This window comes from Magnolia sinica, chromosome 8, assembly GCF_029962835.1.
Source record: "Magnolia sinica isolate HGM2019 chromosome 8, MsV1, whole genome shotgun sequence".
Classification (NCBI taxonomy): Eukaryota; Viridiplantae; Streptophyta; class Magnoliopsida; order Magnoliales; family Magnoliaceae; genus Magnolia; species Magnolia sinica.
The window spans coordinates 74,813,684-74,827,793 of NC_080580.1; the positions used below are offsets into that span (position 1 = coordinate 74,813,684).

Below are 14,110 nucleotides of genomic sequence, written 5' to 3' on the forward strand. Positions count from 1 at the left end.
TGTTGGTGCATTTTCCATTTCAAGTTCATTAGTCCCCAGTGAACCATTTTTCTGTTTAAAAAAACTTGGGGTGATCGAAGGGAATTGGATTTCGTAGATTTTTTTATTTTTTTCCAGCATGTCATATTCACAGTCAATTTTATCTTTCTACCTGGATTTGGGTGAACCATCTTCAATCCTTTTCATTTTAAAGGTTTATATACAACCCAAGTCTCTTCCAGTTACTGGAACTGTGTAACTGATCTAATTCTCAAATTTTATGAAAACCAAGAAGCCCAAAATCTTAGAACCACACCAAAGATACAAGAAAGGAGAAAGACACTTCTTTGGAAGAAAAATAAATTAGTTCCCTTTCACACATCAACATATACAGGGAAGGCTAGAGAAAATGCAGAGGAAAGACCCATGTGAGGGAAAAGGAAGGAGAGATCAATAAGGGTCTTTACATTTCTCTTCTCTACTTCACTCTCCTAGGCTTGGAATGCTTGGGAAAACTTCACACCCTTCTTAAAAAATGATATATGAGTAGTTTTTTACATTGAGTTGATCTTCTACTTGTATAGGATTCTACATCCTTCAATTTTGATTTTCAAATTCAAACTCCACATAGTTCATTTCACTTTCATAGTTCCTCACTTCTTTTCTGAAATGGTAACTATTGCATTTCCTGGTTAGGGTGTCTTTTCTCAGGCCTGTTTTCTTATACTTTGGTAATTCCATTTTGGCATATCAGTAGTGTTACCTGATATTGGTATTAGTATGATATGCTTGAGCTGTATCTTATTGTCTTAAACACTTCTCCTTCTGTAACTCGTAACAATCTAGTCATGGTGTAGATATCTTGGATGGGATGCCATAACTGTATCCACGTTGTCGATTTCAGAAATGCAGTAGTAACCTACTGGCCATATTCATGTCTGGCTTCCTAGATGTTTGGTCCTTTCCTCGCACTCATTTGAGCAGGAGCTTTTTGATGAAGCCATATTCATTTCTGGCAATGTATATGTTTAATCCCTTCTTCGCTCTCATTGGACAGGAGCTTTTTAATCTCATCTCAAACGCACCCATTTCAGACAATTACCAAATTCATTTTCCGATGACATCCAAGGACCTCAATTTTGTTACTTTTTTTGGTCTGAGTTTGATGACCAACAACTTAGGCTGATGCCTTTGGGTTTGTTGGACGCGATCTGGGTCAATAAGATGATCATCACTACTATCATTGTCGTCATCATCATCATCATCATCATCATCATCAAGATGTCCCTGCTATTTGGTTTGGCTTTTTTAAAATTTATTATTATCATGTTTTGCCATCAAATTATTCATCTCAATCAATGACGTATCTGCTGAATATTTAGGAGAAACAAATACTATATTCATTCATCAGACGGCTCCATATACAGTCAAATAACATAATGAGAAAACGTGACGTGAACGCCAACTTTTTCCCCCCCTTTTCAATATGTAAGTAGGTGTTGATTTGTCACAAAGTAGAACCTTCCAGCACTCCCTTTCAAGTTCTAGAAGTGATGTTAACAATCCCAGCCTGTCAGTCAAAAATTAAAATCCTGTTTTTGTTTTTGGGTTTTTATTTTTGTTTTTGTTTTGTTTTGTTTTCTGTTTTCTGTTATTTTTTGTTGTTTTTCTGTTATTTTTGCTTTTTAGTTTTTTGGGTTTTTGTGTGTGTGTGGAGACAGTGGCTGTCTGATCTTTGCTTTGGAGATACAACAGTGGCTGTCTGATCTTTGTCTCCCATCCTTGATGGGGCCCACCATCTGAACAGCTTGGATCACCAAATGTTGGGCCCCTCATGTACAGTTTGTTGGCCAAACAAAATGCTTGGTAAAACATTCCATATTTCCTCAGTACTGCTATATGCTTGATAAATCAGAGTGTGCTCTTATCTTAATCAGTCATTTGCATTCGGTGAATGATGGAATCCATCTCAGTGAATGTTTTTATATTTTGTTTGTCTTTATATTGTCAAAGCTGTGGATATATAATCGCATGCCGTCTTGAATAATCAGGTGCTGGCAACTTACTGAATGTGATATTGGATCCGATCTTGATCTTTCTATTTGGTCTGGGCGTCAGCGGTGCTGCCATCTCTACAGTGCTTTCCGAGTATGTATGGTCGGTGACAAAAATATACTGCTTCCATATCATTTATGGGAAAGCAAACAGTCTCAAATGCTACATTACTTTTATATGGTCTTCATTCTTTATCCTTTTCCTTTTCAGATACGTGATTGCATTTATCCTTCTTTGGAAGTTGAATGAGAAAGTAACGCTAATTCCTACAAATATTGCTGGGGAAGGAGTCCTCCGTTATCTAAAATCTGGTATGCATGGTGCCAACTTCGTTCATTATATTTGACTTGCTAGGAGCTATTTCTCCTTTGAAACTCCTTGATAAGATGATGTTGATGGCAATGGTGTTGATGACATTGTGGCATATATTGATAGACATCATTATCTGACCTATAGTTGCAGAAAGTGTGAAGCGAAACGGCAACAGATTTGACTTTGAGAGTGGGTAGCATCCGTTTCAAAATATTATTGAGTATAAACAAATAGGGAGAGGGAGTGGGTGTGTGAGTCCAAAATGCGATGAGAAGCAGGAGTGGCACTTCGAAAGGTTGTGCAACTAAGATCTGACCCCAAGTTGCTGGAGAAAGGCTAAGACAATGGTGATGCTGATTGGCATCATATTCAAATCCAAACTATAGAAATGGTCAATGAGAAATGATTTTACCAGGTGGCAGTGAAATTCTATTAGGGAAAAAAGTAAAATACTTATAAGGTGTGCATTGAATTAGAGATGATGAATATAGCTTAAAATGGAAACATGAGTTTGAGAGAATTGTAAAATGATTGATTTAGTTTGTAAGAGGAATTATAGGGTCCTCATGATGAGGACATCCGAGTAACATACCAGAGGAGGGTTGAGCCAGTCTCCTTATGTCTAGACGACCATTACATGGGGCCCACTTGGCTCAATTCACATTCCTAGCCACGTTGAAGACCCCATGTGTATCTTCGTGCACGTGGGCTGCATGTAGGAGCCTGATGGACACATCAGATCGTTGGATTGAATGGACACGATGATTGGACCATTGGATTTCAACCGTGGACCATTCTGACGGTTGGATCATCATCATCGGACATCTTGATCGTGGACCCTCATGGACCAAGAAATAGTTTAGTTGTTTACATGTTTCGTTAATTTTTGTATAGCTCATATTTGTATTGAGATTAGGGAGTTAGAAATAACTTTTAATTCATTAAGCGTCTTTATGTTGAGAATCTTATCTGAGAGCATCTTTTTGTAGGTCTTTTCTAAAACTATAAAGGGTTGATTGTCCCCACCCTAGCCATTATGCATGTTTTGAATGAAAGAGATTTATCTCATTTTTCTTTGAGGTTGAGCAAAATTTCATCATGCGATTGGATTGGTGGTGCGAAACCATGAGGAGCAATTTTCTAGTTATCTTTTCTAATTTTCTCTCTTCTCAATAAGGTATCATCTTCTCTTATCTTCTTCTTTTCGTCTTTCTTCATCTCTTCCTTAAAAAAAAAAAAAAAAAAACACTAAATCAACCCATCCCAAGCCTAAACCGACCACACCTGGCCATCCCTTGTTGTCTATATGGACGTACAGATGCACGTATGTATGGTTATCCATACAAACAACCTTGTATAGTGGCTCCCTTGTTTTCTCACGAATGCTCTTCAATTTCCTTTGCTTCCCTCTTCAAAATCCCTAAACTAATTTCACCAAATCCTAACCCTAAAATTCCCAAATTCCAAAATCTCCAATTTTTCCAAACCCAAACCTCTAAAATATGAAAATTCACTGTCCAAATTATAAATCCCTAGTTCCCATAACTTGAAACCCATATTTCAAATTCTAGAAACCCTAAATCCTAAATCACTTAAACTCAAAATCTAAAATCCTATCCCGAAACCTCCAAAAACCTCAACCCTAATGTTCCAAACCCTAATTCCTCCAAGCTTGGATATCCCAAACCCATTTCCCACATTCCCTAGCCTTTAAACAGGCTTAACACATCAAAACTCTTACAAAACACATGATTTCCATTGAATTCAGATTTAACTCTATGCTAGGATGAGGGTTCTATCTCACATAGGTCTCGGTTAATCAGTAATTTATGAGATTCGCATTGCAGGACTGTCGTAGGTTTGAATTTGGACATGTCATGTCTTTTAATTTCATGGCATCATATTAGGTTAGATCATTCTGTCCTGCATTAAATCATCATGGTTTAAAAATCATTTTTGGTGGACCATATCATTCATCACCAAGAGGGGGTCGTATTGTTCTGTATCGAATAGCCCTGTATTGGGCAGATACAGCCGTATCATGGATGGTGCCAATATGTACTGGTTTTGGACAATATGTGTATGGTCCTGATGTATGCAGTCCATGCAATGGGGCCCGTGGTTTGGTGATTGCAGATTGGAGGATCCTATCCCTTCGATCAGTGGCCTACAAATAGAGGGTATTGATAAAAAAGAAAAAGAAAAAAAGAAGCAAAAACAAAGATGGTCATGAAAAAGGTCAATGATTGGGCGGCTAGGGTCATCCAATCTGGAAAAGTTTCAGGGATTCCACCATTAATGGTGGGGGTCTCATCAATCAGTGATCTCGGGATCACAAGACCTTGGGCCCTAGTTGTACAAAATAGGTACCTTTGGATACCATACATTCTATTGCATCATGGCTGTTGAATTCCCCTTGATTCAAACAGGCACGACGAAAAGGAAATTTTTTAAAACTCTAGGAATTTGGGCAGAGGAACTATCAATTTTTAGTGGTTTGGAGTTGGGGGTGGTCTAGTAGTCAAGGGAATTCATTGCAACATATATATATATATATATATATATCTATTAAATTTGATTGAATTGTGTGGATAGTAATAAATATCAATATATTCACGTAAATTTCTGTCCGAATAGGGTATTCAGGACCCGAATCCCAGGTTCGTGAGTTTGAACATATTGATATTTATTACTATCCACACAATTCAATCAAATTTAATAGATATATATATATATATATATATATATATATATATATATATATATATATATCACGCCCTGACATTCGGGTACCCGAATAGGGTATTCAGGACCCGAATCCCAGGTTCGTGAGTTTGAATATATTGATATTTATTACTATCCACACAATTCAATCAAATTTAATAGATATATATATATATATATATCCCAACATTCGGGTACCCGAATAGGGTATTCAGGACCCGAATCCCAAGTTCGTGAGTTTGAATATATTGATATTTATTACTATCCACACAATTCAATCAAATTTAATAGATATTCAACGTCATCTAAAAAGAAAATACTACTAAAATGTTTATTAATTACAACTCTCTAGTTTTTCCTTTTCTACATCGAAATTTGGACCATAAACTAAACCTATTCGGGTGTGTGTGTGTGTGTGTGTGTGTGTGTGTGTGTGTGTGTATATATATATATATATATATATATATATATATATATATATATATATACTGATGCCCAGATATGGTAGAGGCATGGCACGGATGCAGTATGATACGATGGGACTGGATTTTATGCATAAAATTGAAGCATCTAGAGCTTCATTAAGCCTAAAAGGAAGATGGTAAGAAATGTGGGTTTGGATGAGTTCCATCACAGGTGAGTTTTACGAATCGTGGGGTTCGTCAAGGGGGCTGATGTTCCTTTGTACATTCTTGCTTTTGTGGTTAAACCAAAATATTAATAACAGAGTAGTGTATCAAGTCCAAATCTGGGGCTTACGAAGCAATTCTGATTTATTCTGAAAGATCTAGCTTGATTTACTTGATAATATATTTATTTATCCTACAAATTCTGTTCTTTTGATGAGATAGATGACTGGTTTTGTTATTGATATAAGGTTTATTTAGAATCTGGAGCATTGAATTTGAAACGTACAACATAACTAACATAGATTGACTAGAAGAAGAATCTTAGCCTTTCATATAAGCCAAAAAGTTTGTGGGATGTTTGAGCCATGCATCAGGTGGATGGCACCATGTAGATGACCTAGTCCAAAGATCAGGCCTGTCAATTAATCAAGTGGATCACATTTATAAAGCAATAGATAGTTTAATAAAATGTGATAATGGGTCAAATTCAACAAATGCTGATGGCCAAAATGTTTGTGGGATGTTCAAGCTGCACATCAGGTGGATGGCACCATGTAGATGACCTAGTCCAAAAGATCAGGCCTGTCAATTCATCAAGTGTTCCACATTTATAAAGCAATGGACAGTTTAATAAAATGTGCTAATGGGTCAAATTCAACGAATGCTGATGGCCTGCCTGATGAGTGGACCAGCCTCATTTTTTGGGCTTGGTCATCAACGTGGCGGCGTCCACTTGGTGAGCTCACGTACCAATTAACACATTGATTGTGTGTAGAGGTGCGTGTAGGCTTGGCAAAACTCCATGTATTTATTTAGTGTTCTGTTTGCATTCTCAAACTCAACATGGAATAGTGTTTATTCCCTTCAAGTCGTGACATCTTAATAATGATTTATGACCAAAGGCTTCCAAGCTCTGACCTCAATTTACTAAATGGTCCTTGAACTAAAAAAAGGTTGTGGGTGCAGATTGCAGCTAAGACACCAGTAAAATTGTTACAGAACCAAGGGTATTAATGCAAGGGGCATTTTCACACCGGTCTTGAGTGGGGTCGCCTGTGGGATGCAGGGGCACACTCGGGGTGGGCGGGGCCCACGGGAGAGGTCTCATGTTTGAGACTCCTCACCGGGGGTGATTAATGCGTATTTTACACCGGGCTCGAGTGGGGTAGCCTATGGGATGCGGGGACACACTCGGGGTGGGCGGCTCGTGTGAGGCAGTACCCATGTGATTTAGGGCCCTTGAGGGGGGTTCGGCCAAGGTCTTAACTCACGAGATGTGGGGCCTGGGCTATGAGATAAATGGATTAATTCGTCATAATCTAACAGTTCGAGCTTTTAGAGCAAGTGGTTAATTGTCCTGCATCAGGTATATTTCAAAGAAAATGGGTTTTGGTATGGTGCTTTTCTTCCAAAATAATATATTATTTGTTTCATGCATCAGGAATAAGCTATTATTTGGAGGAAGCACAGAACCAGTGACCCACTTGTTTGGGTTTCGTTTTATATGCCATGTTAAATGCTGAGTAAGTTTGAAAGAAGTCACTCCAATGTTCAACCAAATATAAATTTGGAGTACTTCCAGCTACTACCTCATAAAAGATGCACAGAGAACGATGTTGCAGGCAAATACATTGATTTCCAAACAGTCCATGAAAACCATACAAAGCTGAACTCGTGCCATGCTCTTTTACCCTTCAAAAGAGCCCGAGATGACGTGAAAATTTGCAATATTCATAAATCATAGGGTGGACTTTCTACAGAAAAAAAGAGCTTCAATTCCTTCCATTTTATGTATTCATTCCCAGAACTGTGGACACTAGATATTTAACAAAAATGAGTGTTCGATGAAAACTAATGCGAACCCAGCTTTCAGACAATCATGGATTTGAAATCAGCATATCTTGAAAAAGAAATTGATTTCGACTATCTAGGGCCTGGAGACTTTATTTTTGACACCGTGATAATCTTTGAGGGAGAATGATGCTGGCTGCATACATTCACATGCAAAAGCTGAGAATGCCAAATGACCAACATACCCATCATGCGACCAAAAAATTATACAATAAGAAGGGTTGAACTACCCATAGCAGGTAGAAATATGCATTCTACATGATCTTTTGATATTATTTGTTCTTCTTAAATAGGTACTTTAGATATGCTTGTTTTGCAGGTAGTCTTTTAATTGCCAGAACCATTGCAGTGCTTTTAACTATGACATTGGGCACGTCCATGGCTGCACAACAGGGTCCCATTCCTATGGCTGGTCACCAAATTTGCTTGCAAGTATGGTTGGCAATATCCCTACTCACTGATGCTTTAGCACTTGCTGGTCAGGTAAGTAATTTGTTTAATTCTTCATAGTTTAACATTTTCTGAAAAGTGTATGTCTTAAGGTGCATTTGGATGTACCAGAATCTTTTGTGGATGGTTATCCATTTCAGGGGGATTACCATTTCACCTGTGATTTGGGTACATATTCCAAACAGTACCTTACCCATCATATACCGTTTCTTGGTGGATCTCAACAAATAGTATTTGGTGGCTCATATCTAGGTCCACAATATTAGTTGTCTTCCATGTTCGTGGTCTTACTCGAATTGGATAGTATAATCATTTTAGTTCTTTGTCGGATATCTTTGGTCTTGTGATCACCATAATTTTGCAATATGCAATCCGTTTATTCTTCAGATTCAAGTCCCACAAAACGAGCAATTTGTTCTCTCTTTGAGTCAGAATAAATATCTTTTCAAACCCTCTCTTTAAAATTGAAAGTAGATGTTCCAGCACGAATCTCAGCAATCACTTGTTCTGAATCTACATATTGATTATTTTGAACTAAAAGAAACTTTTTGGTGGAATATTGACGTTATGTATAATAATATCCTGACTCTCAATAGTTACATACTGGTCTATATAACATAGAAAAGCTGAATGTCACTGATGTGTACGTGTGGGATGAACCAAATCCTATCATCCATTTCAAGGCAATAACCATTTCACCCGTGATTTGGGTCATATTCCAAACGGTACCATACACATCATATCGTACTGTTTCTTGGTGGATCTCAACAAATAGTTTGGGCGGCTCGTATCCAAATCCACAATATCAACTCTCTTCCATGTTCATGGTATTATTTGAATTGGACAGTATGATCATTTTAGTTTCCATCTTTGTCGGATATCTTTGGCCTTGTGATCAACATAATTTTGCAATATGCAATCCGTCTGTCTTTGGATTCAAGTCCCACAAAACAAGCAATTTCTTAGAGGATCCTGCATTCCCATGTTCCCTGGATTGTCATGAACATCCTCGAGTCATAATAGCAAATAAAGTATGATTTCTCAAATTTCTCCTTGAAACTGCTTTTGTAAAGACTTAGACAATGCAGAATGATTTGGCCAGTTGACTACAATGTTCATCGGTATTAGTAATCAGAGTGACAGATTATTCTTACGAGTTATGACCAGACATAGCCCATCTGACTTTTTCTCGTATTAGCTTAGTCAAATGTGCGACTTGGTTTCTATGGAAGGAGGCATATGCTAGTTTGGTGGACTATATTTTTCATGTCTTTTCCTTCTTTCCTATAGGTATCTGAATTTCATAAATTTCTGATATTTTTTTCTTAGAAAAAAGGAATTGACATGAGTAGTAGAGCTGTACACAAGTCGAGCCGAGCCGAGTATCGCCCTACTCATACTCGGCTCTACTCGGCCATCGAGCATGGATTCTCTGCTCGTACTCTACTCGCCCATGTACGAGCCGAGTACGAGTAGAAAACGAGTCGAGGCCGAGCATTGTATAGTGGGAAAGCAGTGTATCATACGTACTATGGACTGGTAGCATCATTTATTAAGCAAGAGTATACTGAGGTGAAAATCTTATCTATTCCATTAGGAAGAACTATCACATTCGAGCAAGGTACCACAACTTTTGGAACAGCACCATATTTATTGCCAATATGGATGCTTTTCAGGTAATCTTCACCATGAAAATAGTAGGCCCCACAAAGTAGATAACTTGGAAGAAAAATCAAGTTAGTATGCTTATCATGTGAGCCACGCCAATGGAATCAATTGACCATGGACGATCTGACTCAACATGCAGGTATGGTCCACCTAGTTATCAAATTGCAGTGATTTTCTATAATAATTACATTTATGTTGAGGTCTGTTGATTTCATGGAACTGATCTTGTATATAAGTGCCACGTCAGCGAAAAAGATGGTACAGTACCACAAGCTGTGGTGCCGTTACTTATAGGTGTCATTTCATTGAAGTCAGAGGACTTTATTTCATGCCTTGAATTGAACATGCGAGACTAAATCTTCAAATGAAATTTCAGGTCATACGTGCTATATTAGATCACATGTGAAAGATCCAACCTGATCATCATGTATTTCGTACTACTTAAATGCCTTGACCTAAAAATTAGATCAGTCCACTCATCACAACGGAGACAAACCAACGTAAAATATCAACCTTCAAAAAGGAATGCCTAATTTTCATTATCCTCTGTACACGCGTATCTCGCTTTATAAGCACAAAACTCATATATTTGGTTGAGCGCATTCTCCAGTGGGAGCACGTGTTTTTAACGAGTCGAGTATCGAGTATCGAGTTGAGTACCGCCTTACTCGTACTCTACTCGAAATTAAAACTTAAAAAACTGACCGTACTCGGCTCTAACTCATGAAGAGTCGAGCGAGTAACCGAACATACTCTGCTTGTGTACAGCTCTAATGAGTAGTGGAGATAGATTGTATCAGTTTTGATCATGGTGGAGATGGGCACTAACCTTAAGTCTTAAAATCTTTGGTTACATAAATAGGAAAATTAATTCAATAGTATGCTGTGAATTCAAATGTATATCTCAATAGCTTTGTGAAATCCGTGGAGCAAAACTCCCAACATAAACAAGGCTATTAGAAGAGTCCTATTGGTGATTGGTGAACTGTGCACAATGTTGTTATTCTTCTAGTATATCTGTATCCTGTTTCACCCATCTGATGATGTTGAGGGCATTCCTTTCAATTAGGAGATGCATTGCAATGGTTGGTCCAAACAATTCATGTCTCACTAGAGATCTTCAATATGCTCCAACTAAATCAATAACACGTCGTCGGCATTGCCCCACTCCTAGAATGCCCAATGCCATGTATTATCCAAAACCTTTGACCCCTTATCCTCAAGTAGGGTTGCAACATGGGTTTGGGTCAACTCGAACCTGATTGACCCTACCTGAGTTCAGGTCAGGTTGGGTTAGTTTGTCAAGGTCCTCGGGTTGGAAAACGCCAACCAGATTTGATATTGGGTTGGGTTCGCGTTGGGTTGGGAATAATCACATATATTTGCGTTGGGTCAGGTTGAGTAAGAGGAATTTTGGTCGGGCATCTCGGGTTGAATTTGGCTTGGGTACTCTCAATGTTGTCGAATCGCATATGCAATCATGTGCGATTGCATATGCGATTGCACAATCGCATAAGCGACCGCATATTTTTTGAATTTTTTTTTTAAATAAAAAAATATGAAAAAAATTTGTAAAAAAAAAAAAGAAATTAAGGATAACTTTACTAAGTTAATAAATAAGTAATTTTACATATTTAAATCAATTAAACAATGAATTAAATAACAAGTGCTTGAATCTTGATCTTCCGACTTCCAAGAAAGGGAATGTAGGGGAGAGAGAGAGAGAGAGAGAGAGAGAGCGCACTTGGAAGTAGGAAATATTAGAGAGAGAGAGATTCCCACTTGGAATTAAGAAATGTAAGAGAAAAATAGAGTAAAAGAGTTCTAGAGTGAGAATATTGCAAATGGGAGAGGTTTGGAAGCCTTCTTATAGAGAAAAAGTTATTTTTTTTTACAATAAAATAAAATAAAATAAAATAATGTGCCAACTGTTGGCCAATATGTGATTGCATATGCTGTATGCAATCGCATACATTGCATATGTGATTGCATATTTTCGCATATGCCACATATGCGATCGCATGTGCCAGATCGCATATGCGATCCACATATGGATATGCACATATGCGATTGCATATGCGCATATGCGGTCACACATGACAACAATGAGTACTCGAGGTGGGATTGGGCTCAGGTTCAACTTCAACCCAACCCAACCCAACCTGCCTGAGTTGCACCCCTACCCTCAAGTGCCTTGCAATGTCCTTGCACTCATGGAATGTTTGGGTGCACCATTATATTGAATTGCAATTACTAGTGTAATTGATGCAATCTTCAATCCATGCGTGGACCCCACATGATCACATGTATGGTTCCAACATGGCAACATGTGGATAGATTAGTGATTAGTTAGTTGATTAGTGTTTCATTGAGGGTAAGGATTAAACTAACCTTACTTAAGGGCTGTTAGTGAGACACCCAATAAGTGAGAGTATTTTTGTCCTTTCACATTGCTTTAGGGTTTTGTTCCTATGTAAGGTCTCGTTAATGCATAACTCCCACGATCTTTTGATGAATAAAAGCCTTTTTATGAGAAAAAAATGTCTTGCCCTAGCATGTGTTGTTACCCATCCATTGTATGAGTTACAAATCTATGGCTTGTGTAGTTTTTCATCTTCATCTTTGTGGGCTCAATTCAAGAAACATAAAATTCGGGTACGAATGAAAGCATATTCACTTGCTATGATTCGGTTGCATTACCAATGATGCTGAAATAACCAAATTGTTCCTTAGCATTCTTATTGAGAGTTTGGCTCTAAATTGCAATTATGTTCCGTTTAGTTGGACTTGAAAGGAATGCAACTATGCCATTTAGAAAAAGAAAAAGAAAGAAAGAAAAAAGGAAAAAGAAAAAAGAATGCAAGTATGATTTGATGGCCAGTTTCTAGTTATGAAAGCAAGGAAGCCCCATTAGCTTTTATCAGTTCCTCTTGATTAAACTGAAAGTTCACAATTCAATTTCTATTGTACATCCAAATGCAGCCTTACTTTCTTAGGTTAGGATGCAGAGTAAATGAATGCATATTTGCAGATTCCAATGTTCGTTCATGTAGTGCATACCCGGATGAAAGTTTATGCTCTAGGTAATTTTCCTATGTGACATTTACGTTAATTTTATCACCCACGTATGCACGTCTTTTTTGCAGGCTCTTCTTGCCAGTGTCTACACTAAAGGGAATTATAAAGAAGCCCGTCGTGTGATTTACAGGGTTCTTCAGGTTATAAACATTCTTACCACCAAGAAAATTACTGTTGTAGTTGGTTTTCATTTTTTTACTGTTTGATGAAGGCAACACAGAATCCTTTATTTATTTATTGTTGGAGTTCTGCTAAGTCTATACCATAGTTAGCAAAATGGGAAAAAAGTATAGGAAATGTTCGTGTTTAGTTCGGTCTCAATCGTAAAAAAATATGGTAAAAAATTCAGTCAGAAAAATGGAAACACCAAAAATTCGGAGAATGAGAAGTTCAGTTTTAATATGGTTTGGACTAAAAAAATGGAGTGAAAAAGACGGCTATATATGCATATATGTGTATATATATTATATACAAATAAGGTTAAAATATAAATATTTAATTAAAATAATTAGAATGTCTATATGTAAGAATAATAGTATATATAGATAGTCGGATGGTGTTCCCTGTCTCTCTCAAATCCTTCCTTTTCAAGTAATCCTCATATAAATTAATCCTCCTTTATTATTATTATTATTATTATTATTATTGTTATTTGCCTTTCACTCATTTATTAATAGGTGGTGACCTCCAATATCTATTTTTTAAATTGCCACTAGAAGTTTTTTTTTTCTTTCTTGAACTAGGGTTTTAGAGAACTAGTAACTTTAACCCCAACTGTTAATTATGATTCCGAAAGCTTGACTGGAGTGGTAAGAAATGGAAGAAGGGGAAGATCAATGTCCAAATGAAGATCCGTTGTTGGAATGTTTGCGGCTTGGGTTGGCACAAGAATTGCAGGTAGGTTAAGGGTACATGCTCCAGATCAAAGGCTTGGGTGATTGCGCTGCAAAAGACATAGCTCCAAGTGATAGATCGGAAAATGATGGATTCTTTGTGGGGCGAAAGTTCGAAAGAATGGGTTTCTCTCCTCGCAGAAGGTTCGATAAGGGGGATTTTAGTAGAGCTCATTTTGACCTGGAGAAGATTTGATGGTCCATAGGGCTGTACATTAAGCCGAGTCGAGTTGAGGTGGGCCAAGCTTGGCTTGACTCGTCCTTGCTCTCCTCAAGTTTGAGCTCGAGCTCGAGCTCGGCCTCGAGCTTACCATTGGAGCTTGCCTTGTTTGCCAAACCTCCGAGTCGAGCTCGAGACGAGCTAGTGGATCGAGTCGAGGTGAACTTACCTCGAGTTGAGTCGAGCCTGCTCCCAACCTGACCCAACCCAACACCTAACACGCACCTGACTTCAACCTAGCAATCTGACCC

The 14,110-nt window shown here is 37.8% G+C and overlaps 1 protein-coding gene across 3 annotated transcripts in view; it reads left to right on the top strand.

Moving 5' to 3' along the window:
- Positions 1 to 14,110, top strand: part of LOC131253433 (protein DETOXIFICATION 44, chloroplastic) — a 47,013-nt gene that overhangs the window by 18,008 nt on the left and 14,895 nt on the right. For all 3 annotated transcript variants that reach the window (XM_058254421.1, XM_058254420.1, XM_058254422.1), the window contains exons 6-9: positions 2,031 to 2,127; positions 2,245 to 2,345; positions 7,870 to 8,033; positions 12,815 to 12,886. In XM_058254421.1, coding sequence (XP_058110404.1) covers positions 2,031 to 2,127; positions 2,245 to 2,345; positions 7,870 to 8,033; positions 12,815 to 12,886 — 434 coding nt within the window. The remainder of the gene's footprint in view (positions 1 to 2,030; positions 2,128 to 2,244; positions 2,346 to 7,869; positions 8,034 to 12,814; positions 12,887 to 14,110) is intronic.